Source organism: Lipotes vexillifer, unplaced genomic scaffold (assembly GCF_000442215.2).
Source record: "Lipotes vexillifer unplaced genomic scaffold, Lipotes_vexillifer_v1.1 scaffold837, whole genome shotgun sequence".
Lineage (NCBI taxonomy): Eukaryota > Metazoa > Chordata > Mammalia > Artiodactyla > Lipotidae > Lipotes > Lipotes vexillifer.
The window spans coordinates 1,346,847-1,371,789 of record NW_006775771.1 but is presented as its reverse complement, the minus strand read 5'-3'; the positions used below and the strand labels follow the sequence as shown (position 1 = coordinate 1,371,789).

The following is a 24,943-nucleotide window of genomic DNA, read 5'->3' as shown; positions in this document are numbered from 1 at the left end:
TTCTTTTACTTGAAAATATATTTTATTCTTTGCAGTGTTTGAGCAATACACCTCCACTTACTGAATATTTCCTGAATGATAAGTATCAAGAAGAACTGAATTTTGACAATCCCTTAGGAATGAGAGGTGAAATAGCTAAATCTTATGCTGAATTGATTAAGCAAATGTGGTCTGGAAAATTTAGCTACGTCACACCAAGAGCCTTTAAGGTTAGTATGGTAAATACATTTTCAACAAGGCCTGTATCACATCCAAGAGAACAAAAATCTTTGGGAAAGGGGTAAAAAATCATAACTATTACAATGGTTTGTGGCCCTCCAAAGGGACTCAGCACATAAATACATACACAGCATATATGGTATTAAATTTTCAGGGTGGGGCACATAATAGATGATTAATTTAAACTGTCCAGAAAGAGTTCTGGAGGATGGTAAAGGAAATAATGAAATAAAGTTTGAGAAACACTGGTATGGTTCAAAATGACTATAGACAGCAGTGAGCATTTGCAGATTGTTTTAGAATACAGCACATCTCTAAGAAACCTACATAAATATTTTATACAAATGTAAAGACTAAATTTGGGCATGTCATTAAACTCTAAGAACTCTATTTTGCGAGTCATTATTGGTTTGAAAAATTATTGAAATGAAACTGGTCTGCAAAGTGAACACTAAATATTAATTAAATATATTTTCAATATAATTCTTAAACTTCTATGTTTTCTCTTATTTGTGAAGTAGTTAATTCTTAAAATCTCAAGTAATTTAGTTTGTCATTCAAATAAGAATTGAACTGAAATTTAGCTTTATATTGTTGAAGTTTTCCTAATTAATTATATGGGTGAGATTTATGAGAAATTTTAATCGTTTGAAGAAAATAAGCAGTTTTCAACCGTTTTTTTTGTTTTTTGGTGTTTTTTTTGCGGTACGCGGGCCTCTCACTGTTGCGGCCTCTCCCGTTGCGGAGCACAGGCTCCGGACGCGCAGGCTCAGTGGCCATGGCTCACGGGCCCAGCCGCTCCGTGGCATGTGGGATCTTCCCGGACCGGGGCATGAACCCGTGTCCCCTGCATCAGCAGGCGGACTCTCAACCACTGTGCCACCAGGGAAGCCCTCAACCGTTTTTTATACAACTTAAATGATGTTCATATAGAACATGGACTGGGCAACATTTTATTGACTATGTACTAGTTCTTAAAAAATAAAAGACAAATCAAAAGAAGTCCTGCATTTATCTTCCTTAGCTTTCCAAACTTAGGACAAACTAGTTCAGACAAGTCATTTCTCAACCCTTATCCATGATTCCAATTAGTTTCATTTTACAAGATGTTCTCAATTATGTGTAAATAGGTCCTTGATATCTGACTTTTTTCTTTTGCATTTCTTTTCAGTCTCATCAAAAAAATACTTAGCACTGGGCTTCCCTGGTGGCACAGTGGTTGAGAGTCCACCTGCTGATGCAGGGGACACGGGTTCGTGCCCCGGTCCGGGAAGATCCCACATGCTGCGGAGCGGCTGGGCCCATGAGCCGTGGCCGCTGAGCCTGTGCGTCCGGAGCCTGTGCTCCACAATGCGAGAGGCCACAACAGTGAGAGGCCCGCGTACCGCAAAAAAAAAAAAAAAAAATACTTAGCACTGCAAAGACTAGGAAAATTATATATGAACATGAATATTCTTTTTATCTCTATGAGATTTATCCTCTCTTTACACACAGAAATTAAATGAGAGCATTGTACTTTTTTTTTTTTTTTGCATTGTACTTTTTTCAAGTGACCCAGAAATGTTACTGCATTTTAAGTCTTTAGTGTTTCCCAATCCTTCGTACAAAACTATACCATATTTTCTCAATGTTCTCTCCTTAGGTCAGCATTTCTTTTCTATTTTACAGATTAGTTATCATTATTAAAATATTTTTAGATATGTAATTCTTTACTTGTATTTATCCATATGTAATTATCATATCTGCATATGACTGCAAAAGTGCCACAAGTTGATTTGAGTGTTACAAATAAATTTTAGGAAGTAGGTGAATTCACAAATATGGAATCTGTGAATAATGAAAATTGACTATATATTTTTTAAATCAGTCTTGTCCCTAGAACTGATTTTATAGTTTTGCTTCTCTTACAGACACAGGTAGGACGTTTTGCACCTCAGTTCTCTGGATACCAGCAACAAGACTGTCAAGAACTATTAGCTTTCCTATTAGATGGACTACATGAGGATTTGAATAGAATTAGGAAAAAACCATATATACAGTTAAAAGATGCTGATGGAAGACCAGATAAGGTAAATTTAACCATATTATTGTCACCATTGTTATAATAATGTGGTATCTCTTTGTAATATGTGTCTGTTTTCCTTACAGGTAGTTGCTGAAGAAGCCTGGGAAAACCATTTAAAAAGAAATGATTCTATCATAGTAGATATATTTCATGGCCTTTTTAAATCAACTTTAGTTTGTCCTGAATGTGCTAAGATTTCAGTAACATTTGATCCTTTTTGTTACTTGACACTTCCATTGCCCATGAAAAAGGAACGTACCTTGGAAGTTTATTTAGTTAGAATGGATCCACTTACGAAACCTATGCAGGTAGGAAGTGATTAATTTCTTTGCATTTGTTATTTTTATAAAAGATTAGTGTTGAGTCCTTATGCCTAAAGTACAATTCGATAATAATAAGCTGTTTTGCATAAGAGATTTTTATACACTAATTAGTACAATTTTGCAGAATCTTGAAAGGGTGAGGGATGTGTAAAGTACCATTATTTGTCATGTAAAAACAAAATTCTCAAAGACTTTTTCTTATCAAAGAAAAATGAGAGGTGGTTTGATTTTACAATATTGGTATGAATATTAGCTTATAAAGATTAATAACATAGTAATTTCCCAGTTTTCCAACTTAAACTTTCTTTAATGTTCATTGTAATTTTTTTCCTACTGGCTGTTGGAAGAGAAACTAATACTTGCTATACATTTTGATTCATATTATAAGATAATGGTATATTTATTTTTTTAACATCTTTATTGGAGTATAATTGCTTTACAATGTTGTGTTATTTTCTGCTGTATAACAAAGTGAATCAGTTATATGTATACATATATCCCCATATCCCCTCCATCTTGCGTCTCATTCTCACCCTGCCTATCCCACCCCTCTAGGTGGTCACAAAGCACCAAGCTGATCTCCCTGTGTGATGCTTCCCACTAGCTATCTATTTTACATTTGGTAGTGTATATATGTCAGTGCTACTCTCTCACTTCATCCCAGCTTACCCTTTGCCCTCCCTGTGTCCTCAAGTCCATTCTGTACATCTGCATCTTTATTCCTGTCCTGCCCCTGCCTTTTTTTTTTTTGATTCCATATATATGTGTTAGCATACGGAATTTTTTTTTCTCTTTCTGACTGACTTCGCTCTGTATGACAGACTCTAGGACCATCCACCTCACTACAAATAACTCAATTTCGTTTCTTTTTATGGCTGAGTAATATTCCATTGTATATATGCACCATATCTTCTTTATCCGTTCACCTGTCGATGGACACTTAGGTTGCTTCCATGTCCTGGCTATTGTAAATAGTGCTGCAGTGAATATTGTGGTACATGACTCTTTTTGAATTATGGTTTTCTCAGGGTATATGCCCAGTAGTGGGATTGCTGGGTTGTACTGTAGTTCTATTTTTAGTTTTTTAAGGAACCTCCGTACTGTTCTCCATAGTGGCTGTATCAATTTACATTCCCACCAAGAATGCAAGAGGGTTCCCTTTTCTCCACACCCTCTCCAGCATTTATTGTTTGTAGATTTTTTGATGATGGCCATTCTGACTGGTGTGAGGTGATACCTCACTGTAGTTCTGATTTGCATTTCTCTAATGATTAATGATGTTGAGCATCCTTTCATGTGTTTGTTGGCAATCTGTATATCTTGTTTGGAGAAATGTCTGTTTAGGTCTTCTGTCCATTTTTGGATTGGATTGTTTGTTTTCTTGGTATTGAGCTGCCTGAGCTGCTTGTATATTTTGGAGATTAATCCTTTGTCAGTTGCTTCATTTGCAAATATTTTCTCCCATTCTGAGGATTGTCTTTTCGTCTTGTTTATGATTTCCTTTGCTATGCAAAAGCTTTTAAGTTTCATTAGGTCCCATTTGTTTATTTTTGTTTTTATTTCCATTTCTCTAGGAGGTGGGTCAAAAGGATCTTGCCGTGATTTATGTCACAGAGTGTTCTGCCTGTGTTTTCCTCCAAGAATTTTATAGTGTCTGACCTTATATTTAGGTCTTTAATCCGTTTTGAGTTTATTTTTGGGTATGGTAGTAGGGAGTGTTCTAATTTCATTCTTTTACATGTAGCTGTCCAGTTTTCCCAGCACCACTTATTGAAGAGGCTGTCTTTTCTCCATTGTATACTCTTGCCTCCTTTATCAAAGATAAGGTGACCATATGTGGGTGAGTTTATCTCTGGGCTTTGTATCCTGTTCCATTGATCTGTATTGCTGTTTTTGTGCCAGTACCATACTGTCTTGATTACTGTAGCTTTGTAATATAATCTGAAGTCAGGGAGCCTGATTCCTCCAGCTCCGTTTTTCTTTCTCAAGATTGCTTTTGGCTATTCAGGGTCTTTTGTGTTTCCATACAAATTGTGAAATTTTTTGTTCTAGTTCTGTGAAAAATGCCACTGGTAGTTTGTTAGGGATTGCATTGAATCTGTAGATTGCTTTAGATAGTATAGTCATTTTCACCATGTTGATTCTTCCCATCCAAGAACATGGTATATCTCTCCATCTGTTTGCATCATCTTTAATTTCTTTCATCAGTGTCTTACAGTCTTCTGCATATAGGTCTTTTGCCTCCTTAGACAGGTTTATTCCTAGGTATTTTATTCTTTTTGTTGCAGTGGTAAATGGGAGTGTTTTCTTAATTTCTCTTTCAGATTTTTCATTATTAGTATATAGGAATGCAAGAGATTTCTGTGCATTAATTTTGTATCCTGCTACTTTACCAAATGCATTGATTAGCTCTAGTAGTTTTCTGGTAGCATCTTTAGGACTCTATGTATAGTCTCATGTCATCTTCAAATAGTGACAGTTTTACTTCTTCTTTTCCAATTTGGATTCCTTTTATTTCTTTGTCTTTGTTTGTTTGCTGTGGCTAAAACTTCCAAAACTATGTTGAATAATAGTGGCAAGAGTGGGCAACCTTGCCTTGTTCCTGATCTTAGAGGAAATGGTTTTGACAATGGTATATTCAAATACCTGTAATTTTTAGGCATCTTAAGAACCTGGAAAAGAAGTGGAAATTTAGTTAGGCTAAAAATACTTGTTTCAGTAATGTTCTAATCTTTTAACAGTTTGGGTTATCAAATAACAGTCTATGCAAGAGCCCTGTGCTAGACCTTAATATCAGTTGTCTGCCTGATTCCATTGCCTAGTGTTATAATTGGATTATTTTATATTTATGGAGCAAAACACTATATTTTCTCCCTTTATTAATCAGTTAATCGTTTTCTGACGCTTGACCCACCCTAATAAAAGTATTTCGTTCCTTTTCTTCCTTTTGTTATCCTCATTTCTATTATAGCACTTACCAACTTTTATTATGACCTTTGGTTTACTTTAACTTTTGTCCCCAGACCATGAATTCTTTGAAGAAAAGGACTTCGTAAATATTTGTATTCCCAACCCTCATGACTTAGAAGTGTTCAAAACTTTTATTCATTCAAATGGGCACCTACTGACTGTAAAGCTCTGGTAAACAAAACAGACATAGTTCCTACTTTAGAAGATTCTTTACTAAAGATCTTAGTTTAGGGTTCCAGCCAGAAGTGCAGTTTATTAGAGCCTATTAGTCATATTAGTCTGCTCAGGCTGTCATAACAAAATACCATGGACTGAAGGACTTAAACAACAGAAATTTATTTCCCCACAGTTTTGGAGGCTAGAAGTCTAAGACGAGAGCCAGCCTGGTGGTTTCTAGTGCAGACTCTTCCTCACTTACAGATGACCACCTCCTCTGCTGTGTCCTCACAGGGCAGGGAGAGAGACTGGGAGCACAAGCTTTCTGGTGTCTCTTCTTACAAGGATGCTAATCACATCATGAGGCCCCCACCTTCATGATCTTATCTAAATCTCTCAAAGGCTCCATCTCCATATACCATCACATTGGTTGTCAGGGCTTCACATAGGAATTTTGCGACGACAGAATTCAGTCCATAGCAGTGTTCATGAAATCTTTGTGAAGGGTATGCTTTGAACAAAATTGTCATCGTACCATTCATTTAGTGGAAGTGTTTGGGTTTACTGTCAACAGGGCACAGAATATCAAGTATTCATAAAAATATAGTACTTTCATCCAAAATAATTAAAGTTGGTAGAGACTAGTCATGTACTCAGTTATGCAAATTTCACCCATTTCTTTTGCTATTTATCTGTTTGCTTCATGAACTCATTGAACCTGGTATCTTCACGTCAGTATTTCATCCAGCAGTGCTGAGAATATTTTAGAGAACAAGAGAGACATGGCACTTGACCTTATCCATGAGCAAGGTTAATAAATACCTGCTTTTATTTTTGGCCAGGGGCATATATGTTCACATGTCTAAAATCACATCCTTTAGATACTCACTTGTTCACTTGTTTAGAAGCACAGGATTTTTAACATTCTTTTCAATGGAGAGAAGATATAGCAATACTAAATTACATCCTTAACCTCTCTAGTTTGTAACTTTACAAATATATGCCAGTGAGTATAATGGAATAAGAGAGGAGGATAAAAAAATGAGTAAAAATTTATTGCAACATAAAATAAATGTACTCTATTTCTCTATACTCATTTGTTAAAGATAGTACTTTCCCATGCCAATAATATAACATCTATTATGTAGAAGCAAATTGAAATCAAATTACACATTAACCTGGAAAGTATGTGTTGAATGGTCTTCTGTAATTTGGGTTTTAAATTATTTTTCCAGCAATGTGAATTTCACTAATTTACCTCTTTTCTCACTTGGTGACCAGAAACATAAATTTGTGGAGGTTAGAGCCGTGATCAGCACAGAGGAATTGGGATTTTTTTTTTCCTCTTGGAGACAGTAAAAACTTAAATACAAAATGATCACCTCATTAACACTGTGCTTTAACCAGCTCTAGAGGAAAAGGGAATTAGCCAGGTTAGCCCACTTGATGAGTTTTCCCATCACTGAAGGTGATTTGAGTCATGGAAGTTTATTTGTAATTGTGTTGAACATGTGTTATGTATTGGACTCACATACTGTGCAAGATGCTGGAAGTACAAGGGTGTTCCTATTCCTTGTTCTCAAGAAGCTTTTCATACAGTGTGAAAAGTGCTCTGACAGAGTGCTGTAGGGATATACAGAAGTAATAACCTACCCAAAGTGGTGATGATGCCTTTGCTGAATCCTGAAGGGTGATTAGGTTTTAAAATTAATCACATGAAAGTTGGGAATAAAGTATTATATAGAACAAGAGAGTGACACGTACAAAGGGCTGAAGGCAAAAGAGAATGTGGCCCACTTCGGGAAACTACAGGTAGATAATATGGTAAGCAGAAGCTAGATCACAAAGAACCTTGATGCTTTCATAGGAAGTTTGGACTTCATCCTAAAAGACTAAAGGAGCCATTAAAGTGTATTAAGTGTAAAGAGATTGTGTGGTCAGATTTGTATTTCAGAAAGAACATTCTGGCTAGTGCACAGATTGGATTGGAGGGGCTTAGATCAGATGTACTAAGACCAGGTAGGAGGTTTTTGCAGTGTGGAGATGACAGAGGACAAGGGCTTGAACTCTTAAGCTAATTGTCAGGATGGCAGTCAGATAGAAGAATCAGTTGAATATTGGAGTTGAAAATGTATTAAGAGTATTCAAGTTTATTGAATTGGAGAACTGAGAGAGAATGGTACTATTTGTTTTAATGGGAGATGTAGGAAGAAAGTTTTAAGAAGAAACCTATTTTAGTATTGGATATGTTGGCCTAACATGACCTAAATCTGTGTTTAGTATTGGACAAGTTGAGATTCATGAGGAAAATTTAGGAGAGATATCAGTAAGCCTTGAGTTTATGTATGTAGACTAGAGGAGAGAGGTCTGTGCTTGAGATATAAATTGGGTGGTGAGCTCTATGAAGATGGTAGTGAATGTCTTAGAAGGATGAGATCACCCAAACGATCATCTAAATCAGAACTGTTTTAAAAATAAAAAGGGCCATATTAATAATTATACCAGGACATCAGGCTAACCTAGGACTCGCCAAAGCAAACTGGGATATATTGTCACCTAGTCTAAGGAAAGCATATACAATCAAGAAGGCTGAGGATAAAACTCTGAAGGATAATGCTAGAGGATAGTTCTTTACTCAAAAGAAGGTGTGACCAGGACATTAAAGAATAAGAAGTGTAGTGTCATAGGGAGAGGAAAATTTTGAAAGAGGCAGTGGTCAGCAGTAATGCTGCAGAGAGTTCAATAAAGTAAGGACTGGTAAAGATTTGGTTAAATGATAGTATTGACAGCCTTGGTAACAGGTTAAATAAAGAGGTGAAGGCAAAAGCCAGGAGTGGGTAAATAAGTGACTGAGAGATAAAGAAGTTACAATAGTCAGTGTAGACATTACTTTACAAGGTTATTTATAAAGCAGAGGAGAAAGGGAGATAATTAGTGGAAAATTATTAGAAAACAGTGAGAGACTGTTTTGTTTTTTGAGACTTGTATACAGTTCAGTGCTTTTATAAACGTCAAGATAAAATGAAATAAAGGATAATTGCTGTGTTTATGTTCTAGAGCAGCGGTCCCCAGCCTTTTTAGCACCAGGGACCGGTTTCATGGAAGACAGGTTTTCCACGGAACGGAGACAGGGGTGGGATGGGGTGGGGGATGGCTCAGGCAGTAATGCGAGCAATCGGGAGCGATGGGGAGCGGCAGAGGAAGCTTCACTCGCTCGCCTCCTGCTGTGCGGCCCGGTTCCTAACAGGCTGCGGAACAGTACTGGTCTGCGGGGTTGGGGACCCCCTATCCTTTTTTTGGGCAGAAAAGGATAGATGCCAGTGTCAGCCTTGAATGGGAAGAGTAACACCTGATTCTCTTTCCTTGTGTCAAAAGAGACAGAGAAAAGGACCTTTTAGACTCAAGTTTGTAAGGGGAACAGTAAGTTGGAGATTTTCCTATCCAGTAGCCTATATTTTTCTCAGTGAAATAGGTATTCTGCTGATAGTGAGGGGAGAAGTGGTAAAATTAAAAGCCTAAGAAATGGTGAAGATTTTAAATAGTTATTGAGAAAAATAAGAGAATAAGCGAATAAAGGCTACACAGAAGAATTTCTGGCTGGTGTTGAAGGATCAGTTGAGATTGAGCACTGTGAGTCTGTAGTACACCAGTCTCTGAAGTTGAGCAGTTTACTCCAGCAATCTAAACAACTCTGAGAAAGTATAGCAAGAATAAAACTGAATAACAAAGTAATTAAAGTTTTTGCAATGAGTGGTTGAAGGGATGAATCATGGGGGTGGAAGGGCATGGAGATAGTAGGAGCTGATAAACTAGGAGAAAATTGAGAATAAGAAGGACTAGATATGTCAGTGCAAGCCAAGAATAGGAAAGAATGAGTTTCCAGGAAAGGTAAATAGTGATTAAACAGTTAAGAGTCTAAGATGTCAGAAGTGGTGCAGGAGATGGCAAGGTCCAAGAAGTGAACTACAGTTGAAGCAAGTGTAGGTCTTTGAATTGAGGAGTCAGGGAACAATAAGATAAACCATCCATGTGGACTTTGTCACCCAGGATGATGCCAAGATTGGAGACAAGACACGGTGAGCCAGATGCCCCCGTGAGTGTGAGGAAGCAACCAAAAGGTCCATCTCACCTAGTGAATATTTTCCAAAGTAATAAATGTATTATATTTTTTTGTTTGTATTTTAGTACAAAGTGGTTGTCCCCAAAATTGGAAACATACTTGATCTTTGTACAGCGTTGTCTGCTTTGTCAGGAGTACCTGCAGATAAGGTAGGATGTTTCTGGGTTTAAAGTATGTAAGTTGGAGTTTAGTTTTTCACTGTTGTAAAACCAGCTTAATAGAAATTTATTTCCTTTTAGATGATAGTTACTGATATATACAATCATAGATTTCACAGAATATTTGCAATGGATGAAAACCTTAGTAGTATTATGGAACGGGATGATATTTATGTGTAAGTATGAAATCTATTGTGCAAATATTACTTGAGAAAAAATTGAAAAGAAATATCATAAAATTTTCAGAGTTTATAGTCAATTTTATCCTTGTAGGTTTGAGATTAACATCAATAGAACAGAAGATACAGAGCATGTGATTATTCCTGTTTGCCTGAGAGAAAAATTTAGACACTCAAGTTACACCCACCATACTGGTTCTTCACTTTTTGGACAGCCTTTTCTTATGGCTGTACCAAGAAACAACACCGAAGATAAACTCTATAATCTTCTGCTTGTGAGAATGTGGTAAGTGCCAAACAATTCTACATTAACAAAATAAAATATTAAATAGCTAATAAAAGTAAACATGCAAGGTACTATCAGAATATAATTAGTTGTCTGTATTATTTCAGCTTTGTTTAGATGGGTAGCAATGTAAGAAATCACATTATAGTCTAATCCAGTTTCTTGATCATGTAAACCACATTCCTGAGGTAATTTTAAACCCAGGAAGCATAAATTCTTTTAGTTGTTTTACACCAAAAGTTTACAGTTGGAAGAAGATAGGAATTTATCATGTTTGCACTCTGAAATCATAACAAATGTCATATGCTTCATTTCTTTATACACCGTGCTCATACTGATAACAAGAACTCATACTAATAAATATTTTTATTTAAAAGGATAAACTTTCATGGTTGATCCTTTTGCAAGGCAACACCTTTTTGTTTTCCTAAAACCTTGATTTGAATTATAACGTAATCAAGAATGCCATTTGCTCCCTTTCTTTTATCCGTTATAGCTAACATATTTAGTTTTCTTTCTTGCATACCTATTTAAATATTGTAGTCCCATAAACCATACATAAAGATGGCATTATAAACTATAAGTGGTCTTAGCAATAATATATATATATCATCTAAATGAGGATCTTTATAAAATAATTTTATGTCAAGAAATTATTTGCCACAAACTTTTAACATATAAAAGAAAGATGTTAAAACCCTAGAAGTAACAAATTAACTTATTTTTATAAAGACAGTCAAACACAAATGATTACGGTATCATATCTGGAGTTTGAATTTATCATTGAATCCACTAATGACCACTGTTAATTGTATTTAGAGGTTTTGTTTTATTGAAAGAATGAAAAACCTTTTTTTAAGTTTTTGCCTTTATAGAACTGAACTTGTTTGATTTCTGATTTTATTTAAGCCGATATGTCAAAATATCTACTGACTCTGAAGAAACTGAAGGATCCCTACACTGCTGTAAGGACCAAAATATTAATGGGAATGGCCCAAATGGCATACATGAAGAAGGCTCACCAAGTAAGATTTCCCTGTTAAATTGAAAAAACTTTTCACTTGGGTTATTGCTGCAGAGAAAAATTAAGAGGATGGGGATTAAGGAACTAAACAATATTTGCAAGCCTGGGAAAAATAGTGTTAGTATTAATAAGTTTTAAATGTAACATTGGGTTTATTTAAAGATTTCTAATATCTAATTTTAGGTGAAATGGAAACAGATGAGCCAGATGATGAATCCAGCCAGGATCAAGAACTTCCCTCTGAGAATGAAAACAGTCAGTCTGAAGATTCAGTTGGAGGAGATAATGATTCTGAAAATGGATTATGTACTGAGGAAACTTGCAAAGGTCAACTCATGGGACACAAAAAACGATTGTTTACATTCCAGTTCAACAACTTAGGCAATACTGATATCAACTACATCAAAGATGATACCAGGCATATAAGATTTGATGATAGGCAGCTTAGGCTAGATGGTAAGTATTTGTGGAAAATGGCTTAAACACTAAACTTGAGTGCATGTTACTTTTTTTAGGTGAAACCATGAAATTCAACACTATCATGAAAAATAACATTTATGTATCTATCTACATTTTTAAATGAAAAGCCTTCATTTCTAAGTATACTAAAACACATGTCGGCATTTATTAAATGAAGGTTGGACTTATGCTTAAGTTTTTTTTAGCTCTAAAATATCTTAATGGCTTGGAAACAGCTATTTACCCTGATCACCTAGTGCAAGTAGAAGAGACTGCTATTTGTTTATTCTGGTATATATCTTAACATTAAAATATATTAGTTTTTAACATTAAGGCATATTAAATCTTAAAGAAAAAATATGTTTTCCACCTTAGAAAGATCTTTTCTTGCTTTGGATTGGGATCCTGATTTGAAAAAAAGATATTTTGATGAAAATGCTGCTGAGGTAAGTCATCAATCATTCCTTCTTTATCTTTCCCTGTTGATCACACTGTTTTGTTACACTCTTTTGCTTCTACCAACTATGTTTATTTTGCAGTAAAAAATTGGTTATGTGCTAAAAGAGAAAAGGCTTGTTGGTTTTGAAACTGCTTTCTGTTTAAACTTCCTCGTTGTCCATATAGGTGTGTATACAGGAATTATTAGAAGTGTAGTGTAAATCTCAGCTGAAATAAGCTTTGATTTTTTTGAGAACATTTAGGAGTTTTTCATTACTATTCATAGTAATATGGTATCACTAAAATAAGTTTTGTTTCATTTGTTTTCTTAACTCAAGAAATACTTCTCTTTAGGATTTTGAAAAACATGAAAGTGTGGAATACAAACCTCCTAAAAAACCCTTTGTGAAATTAAAAGATTGCATTGAGCTTTTTACAACAAAAGAAAAGCTGGGTGCTGAAGATCCCTGGTAAGAGACAATATTAAATAATTGTTTCTAATTATTTTTTAAGGATTTATACTGAGGTATGTGGTACATCAAATTGAAAAAGTGATATTTAAATTCCCTTTGATATTTTTAACAATAAGCATTTCTTTATATGCTAATAATGTATTAAGAAGGATGAAAATGCCTTTAAAAGCATTATTATAATGTTAAGCTTTAATTTTGTTACGATATTTTCCATAAAAGCCATTTCACTGTGAATAATTAATTTTAGTTACATTTTCCCAAGAACTTTTAGCTGTGCAGCTATTTCAAGAGAAGCTTTTTTAGGAAAATCACAATATGTTTTGTGGTATTACTAATTCCATTAGAGTCTAGAAGTTTTGAGATTTTTCTAATGCCTGTATCTCAGCACAGTTTTATAATACATCCATGTCTTTTTAGCATACTGTAATGTAAATAATCTAGCCCTCATTATTTCTTTGAATACTTATTTACATATTCATTTTTAATAGTTAAATCTATTTGGAAAATGTATTGATGATAAAAATAATAGAAGTTCCTATCTGTTATATATTAGGCATTACCTAATATTATCTCTAACAAGCTTTAAATATTTCTTTTTATTTGTAGGTATTGTCCAAATTGTAAAGAACATCAGCAAGCCACAAAGAAATTAGATTTATGGTCCCTGCCTCCAGTACTTGTGGTACATCTCAAGCGATTTTCTTACAGTCGATACATGAGAGACAAGTTGGATACCTTAGTTGATTTTCCTATCAAGTAAGTTCTGATTGTGCTTCATAAACATTGGGCACCTCTAGCTTTTTTTTAGACATTAGGTAACTTTGCACCCAAACTTTAGGGGTTTGTTTTTTTTTTTGTCTATTTACTTTTACATATAGTTGACTTTAAATATTATATTGGTTTCATGTGTACAGCATAGTGATTTGATGTTTTTATACTTTACACAGCATACAAAATTATTATACTACTACTGACTATATTTTCTGTGCTATATACTAAGTCTCTTTGACTTATTTTGTAACTGGTAGTTTGTACCTCTTAATCCCCTTCACCTTTTTCACCCATCCCCCCACCTTCTTCCCTCTGGCAACCACCAGTTTGTTCTCTGTATCTGTGAGTCTGTTTCTATTTTGTTGTATTTGCTCATTTGTTTTGTTTTTTAGCGTCCAATCTCAGTTTTTGAGTGTATTTTTGGGTACTTCTGACAATTTGTGTGGATCGGTAACAATTTTTATTCCTTCTTAAGAGATCTTTCAAAGATCAAAGGGAAAATATATTTTTTAAAAAAACAGTAAGACTCTTTCTATGTTACATTATCTTATGAGTTCACTGACCCTGTTTATAAATCTAAGATACTTCATGGGATCTTAGTGATTTCTTTTTTCCCAGGACTTATTGCATCATTAATCCTCAATTATTTCTAAATGCTTTTTTAAAAAGACTAATTGTGAAAACAGAATAATGGAATTGCTTAGAAGGAGGATGATGCAGTAGTGTAGTAAGTCATCCCTGTTGTCATCCTTCAGTATTCTTATTGCAGCGTCCAGAGTATGACATCCTATTTGTAAAAATGTGTAAAGAAGTCTGGAGACAGCATCTTGGTAGCCTTTTTTGTTTTTCTTTTAAGCTTTCACTAAACATAATTGAGAATTCAGAAGGACAAAAAGGGAATAGTGTATCTTCATTCATGGAGTCCAGGACTTTATCACACGCTATCTTGTGACAAGAACATGCTACTCTCCCATTTTGCTAAAAAAAAATTGGTAGTATTCTTTCATATTTCATGATATTTGTGCACCAAATTTACTTAATACAGTTAGTAAGTAAACAAATACTGAAGGCAGGTGTGTGTGCATGCAGAGGTGATTAGAAGGAAATAGGTGATGTAATATTGAAAACATTCTTTGGATTGCTTATTCTAATTGGTGTTTATAAATTTAAAATTGAAAACGTTTTGCAATTATAGAACAAAAAATGCTACTTTTCTCTTTAACAAAACAAAATTATGAGCCATCAAAGTTTTCAAGAATACAGCATTTTGAAAATGGGAGTACAAGATGAAACAAAAGTAATGATAAGCTAGGACCTTTTAGAGCTGTATTTGAAATTTAGAATCATAATTGCTTTTTAATTATGTAAATACAAGAAGAATAACCAGAAATAATGATAAGCTATAAAATGGTCATATTCCAGTTTCATGCATGCTAGATTATATAAACAGTTGGTTGTATTTCAGAGAATGTTACCCATTTAGGTTACAGAGGTCATCAAAACCTGAAAAATATAGAATAGATATTGGGGTTATATTTAAATATATACTTATATTTAAATTATGATAAAATTTCTTAAAAAGTTGTTTTTCACTGTCCCTTTATCCTTCCTTAAATAAATCATTTCTGAAAATGGCTTTAAAAAATAAAAGAACCCAAATGGTAAATGGTGATGTCTGTATTTCCTCATATACTAAGAGAGAAATGTATTAGCGTGAAAATATTAATCTGAATAACAACAATCATTGGATAATTTTTAAATTCTCAATCCCTAAAAATTTTTGCCAAAACATTCAACTCTCAAAGGTATTTATATAATTTGTTTTATAAAGTTATTTGGCTCTTAGTAATTTCTTTAGTGAGATAGATAGATAGATAGATAGGAATACATTTAAATGAGAGTCAAACAACACTGACAAAGGAGAGTAGAATTCATTACATTTAGGGAAAACATAAAACTAACTTGATCTCTTTTTTAAACAGTGATTTGGATATGTCGGAATTCCTAATTAATCCAAATGCAGGTCCTTGCCGCTATAATTTGATTGCTGTTTCCAACCACTATGGAGGGATGGGAGGAGGACACTGTAAGTTGATAGTTTACCTTTTTACTAAAATCATGGTGTTTGATAACTCCAGACTTTTTTTCTTAAGGTATTTATTACTTCTTAAAGGGAAAATGTGAGATGTGTCTTACATATAGTAGTCATTCAATAGATATTGATTAATGGATGAATCAGCTTTTGAACCTTTTTTTTTTTTTAACATCAAGAGTAGAGGATTGAGTTAATCATGCTCCATAGTTCAAAGCACAGGAAGTCACTGGTCCATTCAGAGCTCCTGTCCTTCCCCATTCTCCTTTCCCTTCCGTTTCTAACTTGTTTGATGTATGAGCTCTCTTAAATCATGCATCATTGTTAATTTACATGATTGTTACTCTGCTGTGGATCTTACTTTTCTCTCTTGACACTTAAGACTTCTCCATATTACTTTGTGTCAATTTAATTCATTGCTTCTAACCACTCATGATTTATATATCTACCATATTTTATTTTCTCTATTCGCTTCATGGTGGACATCCAAATTATCTTTAACTTTCTACCACCACAAGAGCAATAAACATCATTATGGTCTCCTACGTGAGAATTTCATTGAGCTACATACTCAGATGTAAGATTGCTGGGTTATAGAGTAAAGTACTGTGAGATGGCTCTCCAGGATGGTTATACCAGTCTGTGCTCTCCAATTGATAGGTTTTTCTGTTGAACCAGCGTTGCATTCTGGGATAAATCCTAGTCTTGAAGTATTTTTTAATATACCCAGTTGGATTTGGTTAGCTGATTTTATTTAGGATTGTTAAAATTTAATTCATAAATGAAATGATACTGCAATATTTTTATATTGCTCTTACTTTGGAATCAAGATTACAGTCTAGCCTAATGAGACAGGCTGGGATACTTTACTCCTTTTCTATTTCCTGGGGCAGCTAGTATATAATATAGGAATTAACTATTTATGAAAGTCTAGTAGAATTCACCTGTAAAACTATCTGGGCTTTACAGTCGTAAATTTTTCTATTTATGTCATGCTTACTGAAGTATATTCAGTTTTCTTCTTCCAAAATGTGTACATTTTGGCATTCTCCATTTTTCTAAAAATGTATGTTTTCCAATATATTTGAGAGTAGTTGTTTGTAATACTCTTGTGCTGTATTTGCTCCGCAACAAGAGAGGCCGTGATAGAGACCCGCGCACCGCGATGAAGAGTGGCCCCCGCTTGCCACAACTGGAGAAAGCCCTCGCACAGAGGCGAAGACCCAACACAGCCAAAAATAAATAAATAAATTTTAAAAAATGAGGGGGAGAGGCTAACAGTTTTTCAGATAGAAGTCCAGTTTGTGTGCAAAAGCAAGGTAAGAGATGGTTATTGACCCTTTGAGAACTTGAAGAGTTCATTGTGGCTAAAATTAGAGAACAAAGTACAAAAAGATACTTTAAGCAGTGAGAGACAAGTAAATAAGCACCAGAACATCCAGAGCTTTGCATGTGGGTTCTGGCAGCATGACCTTGAAAAGTCACAGAACCTCCCAGGCTCAGTTTTCTCACTGGTGAAAGGATGTAATAATAAAACCTCCTTTGCAGTAAAGGTGAAGTGCATTAAAGTTCCCAGCATAGTTTCTTTTTTTTTTTTTTTTTTTTGCGTTATGCGGGCTTCTCACTGTTGTGGCCTCTCCCATTGCGGAGCACAGGCTCCAGACGCACAGGCTCAGCGGCCATGGGTCACGGGCCCAGCCGCTCCGCAGCATGTGGGATCTTCCTGGACCGGGGCATGAACCCGTGTCCCCTGCATCAGCAGGTGGACTCTCAACCACTGTGCCACCAGGGAAGCCTTTGTGCTGTATTTTTGTCCCTTTTTTGTTCTTTTCTGTCTTGTCAAAGAATTAGCTTTCTATTTTATTACATTTTTCTTATTGTTATACATGTATGTATTCTATCTCATTGATTTCTTCTCTTCCCTTTGGTATATTTTTCTTCTTGTTAATTTGGGTTTGCTCTGTTTCTCTTTTTCCAGCTTCTTGTGTTGAATGCTTATTAACTTTTTGTTTTCCTTTTGTTCCCCTCTATTGAAGGCCATAATTAAAGCTGTAAATTTCCCTTTAAATATTCCTTTATCACTATTCCATAAATATTGAAATGTAGTATTCATTGTCTTTCAATTCTATATATGTCTTTATTTTCCTGTATAATTTTCTGATTATCCCAAGATTATCTCATCATATGCTTTTTCAAATATATGGTTTTATAAAGCTCTCCTTTGTTTCTTAATTTTAATTTTATTTCATAGCATTTAAGGGCATTATCTATATTATATTAATCCTAGGAGTTTATTAAGGCTTCCATGGGGCTTAATATATGGTCTGTTCCTTAAATGTTTGTGTACTTGAAAAGCATACATATTCCCCATTTAAACATAGAGTTCTATATTTCCGTTACAGTTAATCTGATCAGTTGTATTCAAATCATTACTATCTCTGGTTATTTTTGATGTTCATTCTTTTTCTGAGAGGAATTTGTCAGGACTCCTACTGAAGTGTTGATTTATCTGTTTCTTCTAACAGTTTTATTAATTCTTTTGCATTATTAGTTGCATTTATGTTTAAAATGGGTAGCTCTTCTTTCTCTATTGTTCCTTTTACCAGAATTTGACATTCATTTATCGTTTTGTCTTTTTCTCAGAATTACAAATATTAATTTAGCTTTCTTTTGATACCATGATTTCTTTGCAAACTCTGTGTGCCTTTTTGTTAGATTTGTCTCTTATAAATCTATATTATTGTTAAATATTATCTTTTTATTTTCAGACTTATTGGTCTGAAAATATGTTTCTTTAAATTTGGGAGTGTGGTGGTCTTGATTTCAGATTGACAAATTTATAACCCATAATGGGCTCCACCCAGAAGAACAATAATTTCGTTTAAGAGGGGTAGAACTATTTAGAAGACAAAGCCTATAAAGTCATTTTTTAGAAACTATGACAGCAAATAATTGTTTTGAGTACATTTTGCAACTTTGTTTCCTCAGTTACTGGATAGTTTATACAAAGTATGGATGGCAGAAGTGGGCATTTTTTTTTTAACTTAAAGATAAAGTAGATCTTTAAAATTTGTGCAGATCAGTTGATTGTTTTTTACCTTTCCTTTGCTCTGTACTTTTGTTAAAGACTGGAAAAGATTCTGGTGTAAAAACCTCTACAAATCAATGAGGTAATATTGTTGGAAAAGTATTAGTCATAGAAAATTTAAATTTTGGTTGAAAATTCAAACTTTGGAATCAGAAACAGGCCTGAGTTTAAATCCTAACTCTGCTACCTAACCGCTATACTGTTGGACGAATTAAACTTCTCTTGATGCCTCCCTTTCCCCATCTCTAAAATCAGAATAGTAATGATAGTACCTTCTTTCGAGATAATACATGTAAAGTGCATAGCACTGTGCCTGATACACCAGAAGCACTACATAAGTGTTAATCACCAGTTATTGTCATTAGTATTGTTATTCTGTGAATTAAAAAATAATAAATCTGTCCTGTTTGTCCCTGGGATGAAAAAAGTCAGATATTTCAACTTATATGAAAGTATCGTAGGCTTCTAGTTTGTAGGAAATTATTCTAAAAACCTTTAATGATTGGAATCAGTTAAATACATGATAGACAGGCCTTATATAGATGATTATCATGTAATTTTAATAGGTATTCCCTATATTAGATGGTTTTAAAGTTTTGAGGTTTCCCTCCCAGGAAACCACAGCTCATTTAAGTCACAGAAGCGATTATATTTTTTCATTAGATACTGCTTTCGCCAAAAATAAAGATGATGGAAAATGGTACTACTTTGATGACAGTAGTGTCTCAACTGCATCTGAAGACCAGATTGTGGTAAGTGTGTCTTTTATTCCTGAAAATCAAGGAATCTACTGTTTTAAAAGGGGCCCATGGAACACTATAGTCTATATTCTAGCAATTCTAATAGGTGAGAGACTTGCTCTGCTTTAAAGAAACATAAAATTGTCCTCTAAGTGGAAATCTGTCTACTAAATTTGCCCACTAACAGAAGCATAAGTTGAAACATGAAAATTTTTCTGGTTTTCAACATGAAAACTGGGGAGTTCTAATGAAAATATTACATTTTCCCCTGAAAAATAGGCTCAGACATTCTAGACATTGACTGCTTAAAGTCAGAATGCTAAAGTAGAAAAAAAACCCAAATCTTTAAGGGCCTTACCCTTAAAGATTTCAAGAGGCTTACAATCTAAAGGATAACCTTTAGATTATCCTTTCTGACAATTACATATTCAAACTCAAAATGATATAGTTATATAAAACAAATTACAGATTTTAAAAAAATTAATGCTGTGTATTTGTTACTTTGATGTTTTCCGAATAGAAAAATTAGGAAGTTACGTCTAGTCACACGTGCATCAGTTTATCAGCCACAGCTGGAGCCAAAATATTGGCATTTGTTTTGTTTCCCATCAGAGCACATTTTTATTATCAGATATTGATTGATGAACAGATGACTAGTATGTTCTAAGAAGAAAACTAAGAATTGCTTGATAAGAATTTATTATTCTATAAATTTTGCCTTTCTGTATATTTTACTTATTGATGACAGTATTACAAAGTATGAGAATTAAGGTATTTGCTTATGTGATGATACTTCCTATACAGAGGTTTTCTGTTGATGTTGGGGAGCACTGACTGCTTTACTTTATTTCATGATTCAAATTATATATTCCTTGAGGGCAGAGACTAGTTTTTTACTTTTTTAGTTTATAATGCTTTAAAAGTCTTCAACTAAAATTGTTCAATTTAATAAATTAATAAACTTCTGAGCCCAATTACTGGCATAGTTTTAATTGGTCATTGGATGAACAGATATGAAATTATTTTGAATTGTTTCTCTGTAGATGTTTCATATTTTTATCTATATATGTGTATATAATTTATATATATTTATATATTAAATTATGTACCATTGCTTATCTCCCTACAGCTGTAACAAAGAACAAAAAGACTTTTGAACTCTTAATATTTTAATATTTTTTAAAATGTGTATATGCCTAAGTTAACTACATTTTCAGTTTATATTTAGACTTCTAATTTCATATCATATCCCTCACTTTTCAATTCTGTTCTCCTTTTTAATCTACCAACCAAAACATCCTGAAGTGGCCTACATTGTCCTTCAAAGTCTATTTGACAACACTGCCCTAATCTTGCTTTCAAATAAATAATATATCTTGTTTATATACAGTAAGTGAATTTTACCTTACTGTCTTTTATTCTTATATCATGACTTTTTGCGGTACGCGGGCCTCTCACCGCTGTCGCCTCTCCTGTTGCAGAGCACAGGCTCAGTGGCCATGGCTCATGGGCCCAGCAGCTCCGCTGCATGTGGGATCTTCCCGGACCGGGGCACGAACCCGTGTCCCCTGCATCGGCAGGCGGACTCCCAACCACTGTGCCACCAGGGAAGCCCCATACCTTACATTTTAACAATGACAATTCTTCATTTAGTCAACAGGTACTTGAGTACCTTCTATATATAGCACTTTATTCTAAACAAGGTTAAAATACAGCTATCTGTGATTTCAAGAGGCTTACAATCTAAAGGTGATGAGAAATGAATTGACAATTGTATATGATAATTACTATTAAGCATCTTGGCTGTATAGGTTGGAGGCATCTGTCTCAACTGATCTGGGGTTTAAGGAGACAGGGCCCGTGCAGGGAAGTTTGCATAGAGAAAGTGGTGTTTGACCTGAATTACAGATACAAATAGTGGTAAATGAGGCAAAAGATGCAAAGGTATTCTAGGCAAAAAGAACAGTACCTACAAAAGCAAGGAGGCATGACAGAATATAGCATTTAGGGGAACAGCAAATAATCTGGTGTTACTGAAAGGAAAGACTCTTGTTGGGGATATGGAGCAGAAATTAGGCTGGGGCTAAACCTAGAACTCAGATCAAGAAAGATGACATTTTTCGTTGTTTAGACCTTTTTTTTGTGTGTGTGTGGTACGCGGGCCTCTCACTGTTGTGGCCTCTCCCGTTGTGGAGCACAGGCTCCGGACGCACAGGCTCAGCGGCCATGGCTCATGGGCCCAGCCGCTCCGCGGCATGTGGGATCTTCCCGGACAGGGGCACGAACCCGTGTCCCCTGCATCGGCAGGCAGACTCTCAACCACTGCGCCACCAGGGAAGCCCTAGACCTTTTCTTAAAGTTTGTAAGAAGTATTGGATGGTTGTTAAGTAATAGAAGAACATTATTAAATATGCATCTTAACATGTCTTACGAACACTTTAGAAGACAGGTTGGAGGGCACTGAGTAAAGAAGCAGAAAGGTCATTATTGTCTCCAGAGGAAAGGAGGCTGTCATGTAAGTTAAGCAACAAGAGCTTCTAAATTTAAAGTAGTGGTAGTAAGTATATAGACAAGGGGAGAATGGATTTGTGAGCTACTTAATGGATAGAAATAATAGAACTTGCTTAAGATTAGATATAAAGATGTAGAGAGGGAGAAGATGAAGATGACTCTTCAACATTCACTAAGGTAGTAAACGCAGGAAGAAAATTTGCTGTGAAGTTTGAGATACATGTATAATAGCTATGTGGAAATTTCCATTAGGAAATTGGACTAATAGGACTAGGGTGACTTAACTCAAGGGTGAGAACTGGCTTCAGTTATAAATCTGAATTGTCTGTCTTAGGTAGCAGTTAAAACCATAGGTTCGAATGAGTCACCTATGGGAAGATACAGATTGAGAAAGAGCAGTAGGCTGAGGACAGAACATGAGTTTTTTTGAAGGTCAGGATTTAAAGAGCCCACAGAAAAGTAGAAGAAACTGTAGAGATGGAAGATCTAAGGAAAAGTGGTGTAACAGAAGCCAAAAATGCTTTAATGCAGGAAAGAGGAGTAGTAAAGCATTAAATGCTACAGAAAGATTAGCTTGAAAAGGCATCCATTTAATTTGTTAATAGGAGGGTTTTGAGCCTGGTGAAAGCCATTTCATTAGAATGGTTGTGGCAGTCACATTGAATTGAGGAGTGTACGTGAGAGTGAATGATGAATATTAGATTTTCTGTCTCCAGCCTGGCTGTGAGGAAGAGGAAGAGGTATATGGCAGCTAGAAGAAGAGGTAGAATGGAGAGGGATTTATGATGGGAAAAGACTTAAGTATTTTTTATGCCCAAAAGTCCAGTAGATAAGGACTCATTAAAGATACACAGTGATGATTGATGGAGCAATATCCTTAAGATGGTAAGAAGAGTTAGAATCTAGAGCAAATACAGAATGAAGTTATTACTATTAGAAGCTTACCTTTTCCTTAGAGACAGGAGGGAAGAAAGCATAGAATTCTATTTCATTTTAGAGTAACTAGGTTAATCTGTGATACAGTTGGATTTATTTATCTATCCAGCTAACTTAGAAGAGAATAAAAATGTTAAATCCAGTGACCATTTTTCCTTTATATATAGAAGTCATCTTATATTTACTCAGTTTTAGTAACCCCCATTTGACCATGTGTGGTTTTCTTGATTTATGTCCTGTCACCAAAATTGGTTACCAGCTAAAAATTCATACTGTATTTAACGTAACCTTTAAGAATCATAACGATTTTAACATTCTTTTTTTTGTTTGTTTTAACAGTCCAAAGCAGCATATGTACTCTTCTACCAGAGGCAAGACACTTTCAGTGGAACTGGCTTTTTTCCTCTTGACCGAGAAACTAAAGGTGCTTCAGCTGCCACAGGCATCCCATTAGAAAGTGATGAAGATAGCAATGATAATGACAATGATATAGAAAACGAAAACTGTATGCACACTAACTAATGAAAGTCCTACAAGCCATAAAAGAGAGACTTTCCTGCTGGTGGTATCAAAATGATGAATTTACCCACCACATTAAACAAAAGTCTGAGATGGGGAGTTTCAGATAACTGAATGTAAATCCTTTATCAGATTTTAACTTGTGCAGTACTTGAAGTGAAACACAATGAAAACTTTAACAGAAATTGTCTCTTAATACATTTACAGTCTTGTAATTACAAGCTAAATATATATAGGAAATCACAAATAAATCCCTTTTAAGTTTGCTGCTGTTTTGATGAATTATGTTTTCTTTAATTTTTTGGATGTGAGTTAATTGATGACAAACGTTAAATTTGTGGATGTTGGTCATTTATTTTGCTCAAATAATACTGCAAGAAAACTGGCTGAACTTAGTTTTTGGATAATTAATTCATGTGCATTAAGCTGCCACATATACTACTATGATATTTAGCTGCGGTATCCATGTGGCATAAATACTGCAGTAGTATTCTTGGAAAACCAAATTTTCAAATCTTTACCTGGTAGTCAATGTCGGCCTGTTATAAAACCAAATCATGATACAAGAAATAATCTTGAAAAAGTTATTTCCTTTTGTAGTATCATAAAAAATCCAGAATGTTATGTTCATCTTATTACTACTGTGGAAACAGGTTCTAGATTTCACACTTCATCGAAAGTCACTTTTCAGTTAAATGTAAGTATTTTTTACTGCTATTGGGATCTATCCCTAGATATTCAAATTCTTTTTGACTTACTTTAAAATGCGTATCTTTAATCTGGTGTTGGTCCAAAATTAAAATTTTGGCTGTCTGTTTTTCTCTACCCCATTTTTTGGTAATTTGGCAACTTTCAGCTCTCCCAAGTATTGTAATATAAGGACAAACTTAATAGTATTCTGTATCCATAGTAATAATTACATCAAGCTTAGATGAGAATTTTTTTTCATATACTGGCCTTTAAATCACTAATGGACAATTGGCTTTACAGGTAGGTCTGTTAACTTTCTTTGTGTGTTCCTGATGGAATTCACCATAGCCTTACAGCTTTTCTCAGAAGGTAACTTGTTACAAGAGAATTGGCATTTGCATGTTCCAGAGTCAGAACCTGTACAGTATATAAAGTATACAAACCTTGAATTTTATTTTAGTTCACCACATTCAAGGATCCAGGATGCCAAAAATATGTGTGAACATTGAAACATTTTTCATTTGCTGCTTTTTCCCTTTGATCTAGTTGAAAGAATGTATTGTCAGTTGGCATACAATACTGCCTTTAATAGAAAATAAATGCTGGGGCACATTTCACATATCGACTACCTGAGAAATTGCTTTGTGTCCCACTGTTATTAAAGCAAAAAGTATAATGTTCTTCACTTGAACTAATCAAATACAATAGATTATAAATTGTGTATTG

General features: G+C 34.6%; 1 protein-coding gene across 1 annotated transcript; it reads left to right on the top strand.

Moving 5' to 3' along the window:
• On the top strand, positions 1-23,792 carry USP15 (ubiquitin specific peptidase 15). Its single transcript, XM_007450190.1, has 14 exons — positions 1-209; positions 2,130-2,288; positions 2,368-2,592; positions 9,919-10,002; positions 10,093-10,187; positions 10,285-10,476; positions 11,386-11,501; positions 11,684-11,956; positions 12,335-12,405; positions 12,752-12,867; positions 13,477-13,626; positions 15,624-15,727; positions 19,485-19,573; positions 23,348-23,792. Exons 1-14 carry the CDS (start codon positions 120-122, stop codon positions 23,528-23,530), a joined length of 1,947 nt encoding a protein of 648 aa, XP_007450252.1. The 5' UTR covers positions 1-119; the 3' UTR covers positions 23,531-23,792.
• The last annotated feature ends 1,151 nt before the right edge of the window (positions 23,793-24,943 follow it).

Excerpts from the sequence above, each read along its gene's own strand:
- USP15 (XM_007450190.1), top strand. The coding sequence starts at position 120 with ATGAGAGGTGAAATAGCTAAATCTTATGCTGAATTGATTAAGCAAATG. Across the intron at positions 11,957-12,334 it reads TAGGCAGCTTAGGCTAGATG|AAAGATCTTTTCTTGCTTTG; the intron begins GTAAGTATTTGT and ends TTTCCACCTTAG. Across the intron at positions 19,574-23,347 it reads CATCTGAAGACCAGATTGTG|TCCAAAGCAGCATATGTACT; the intron begins GTAAGTGTGTCT and ends TTGTTTTAACAG.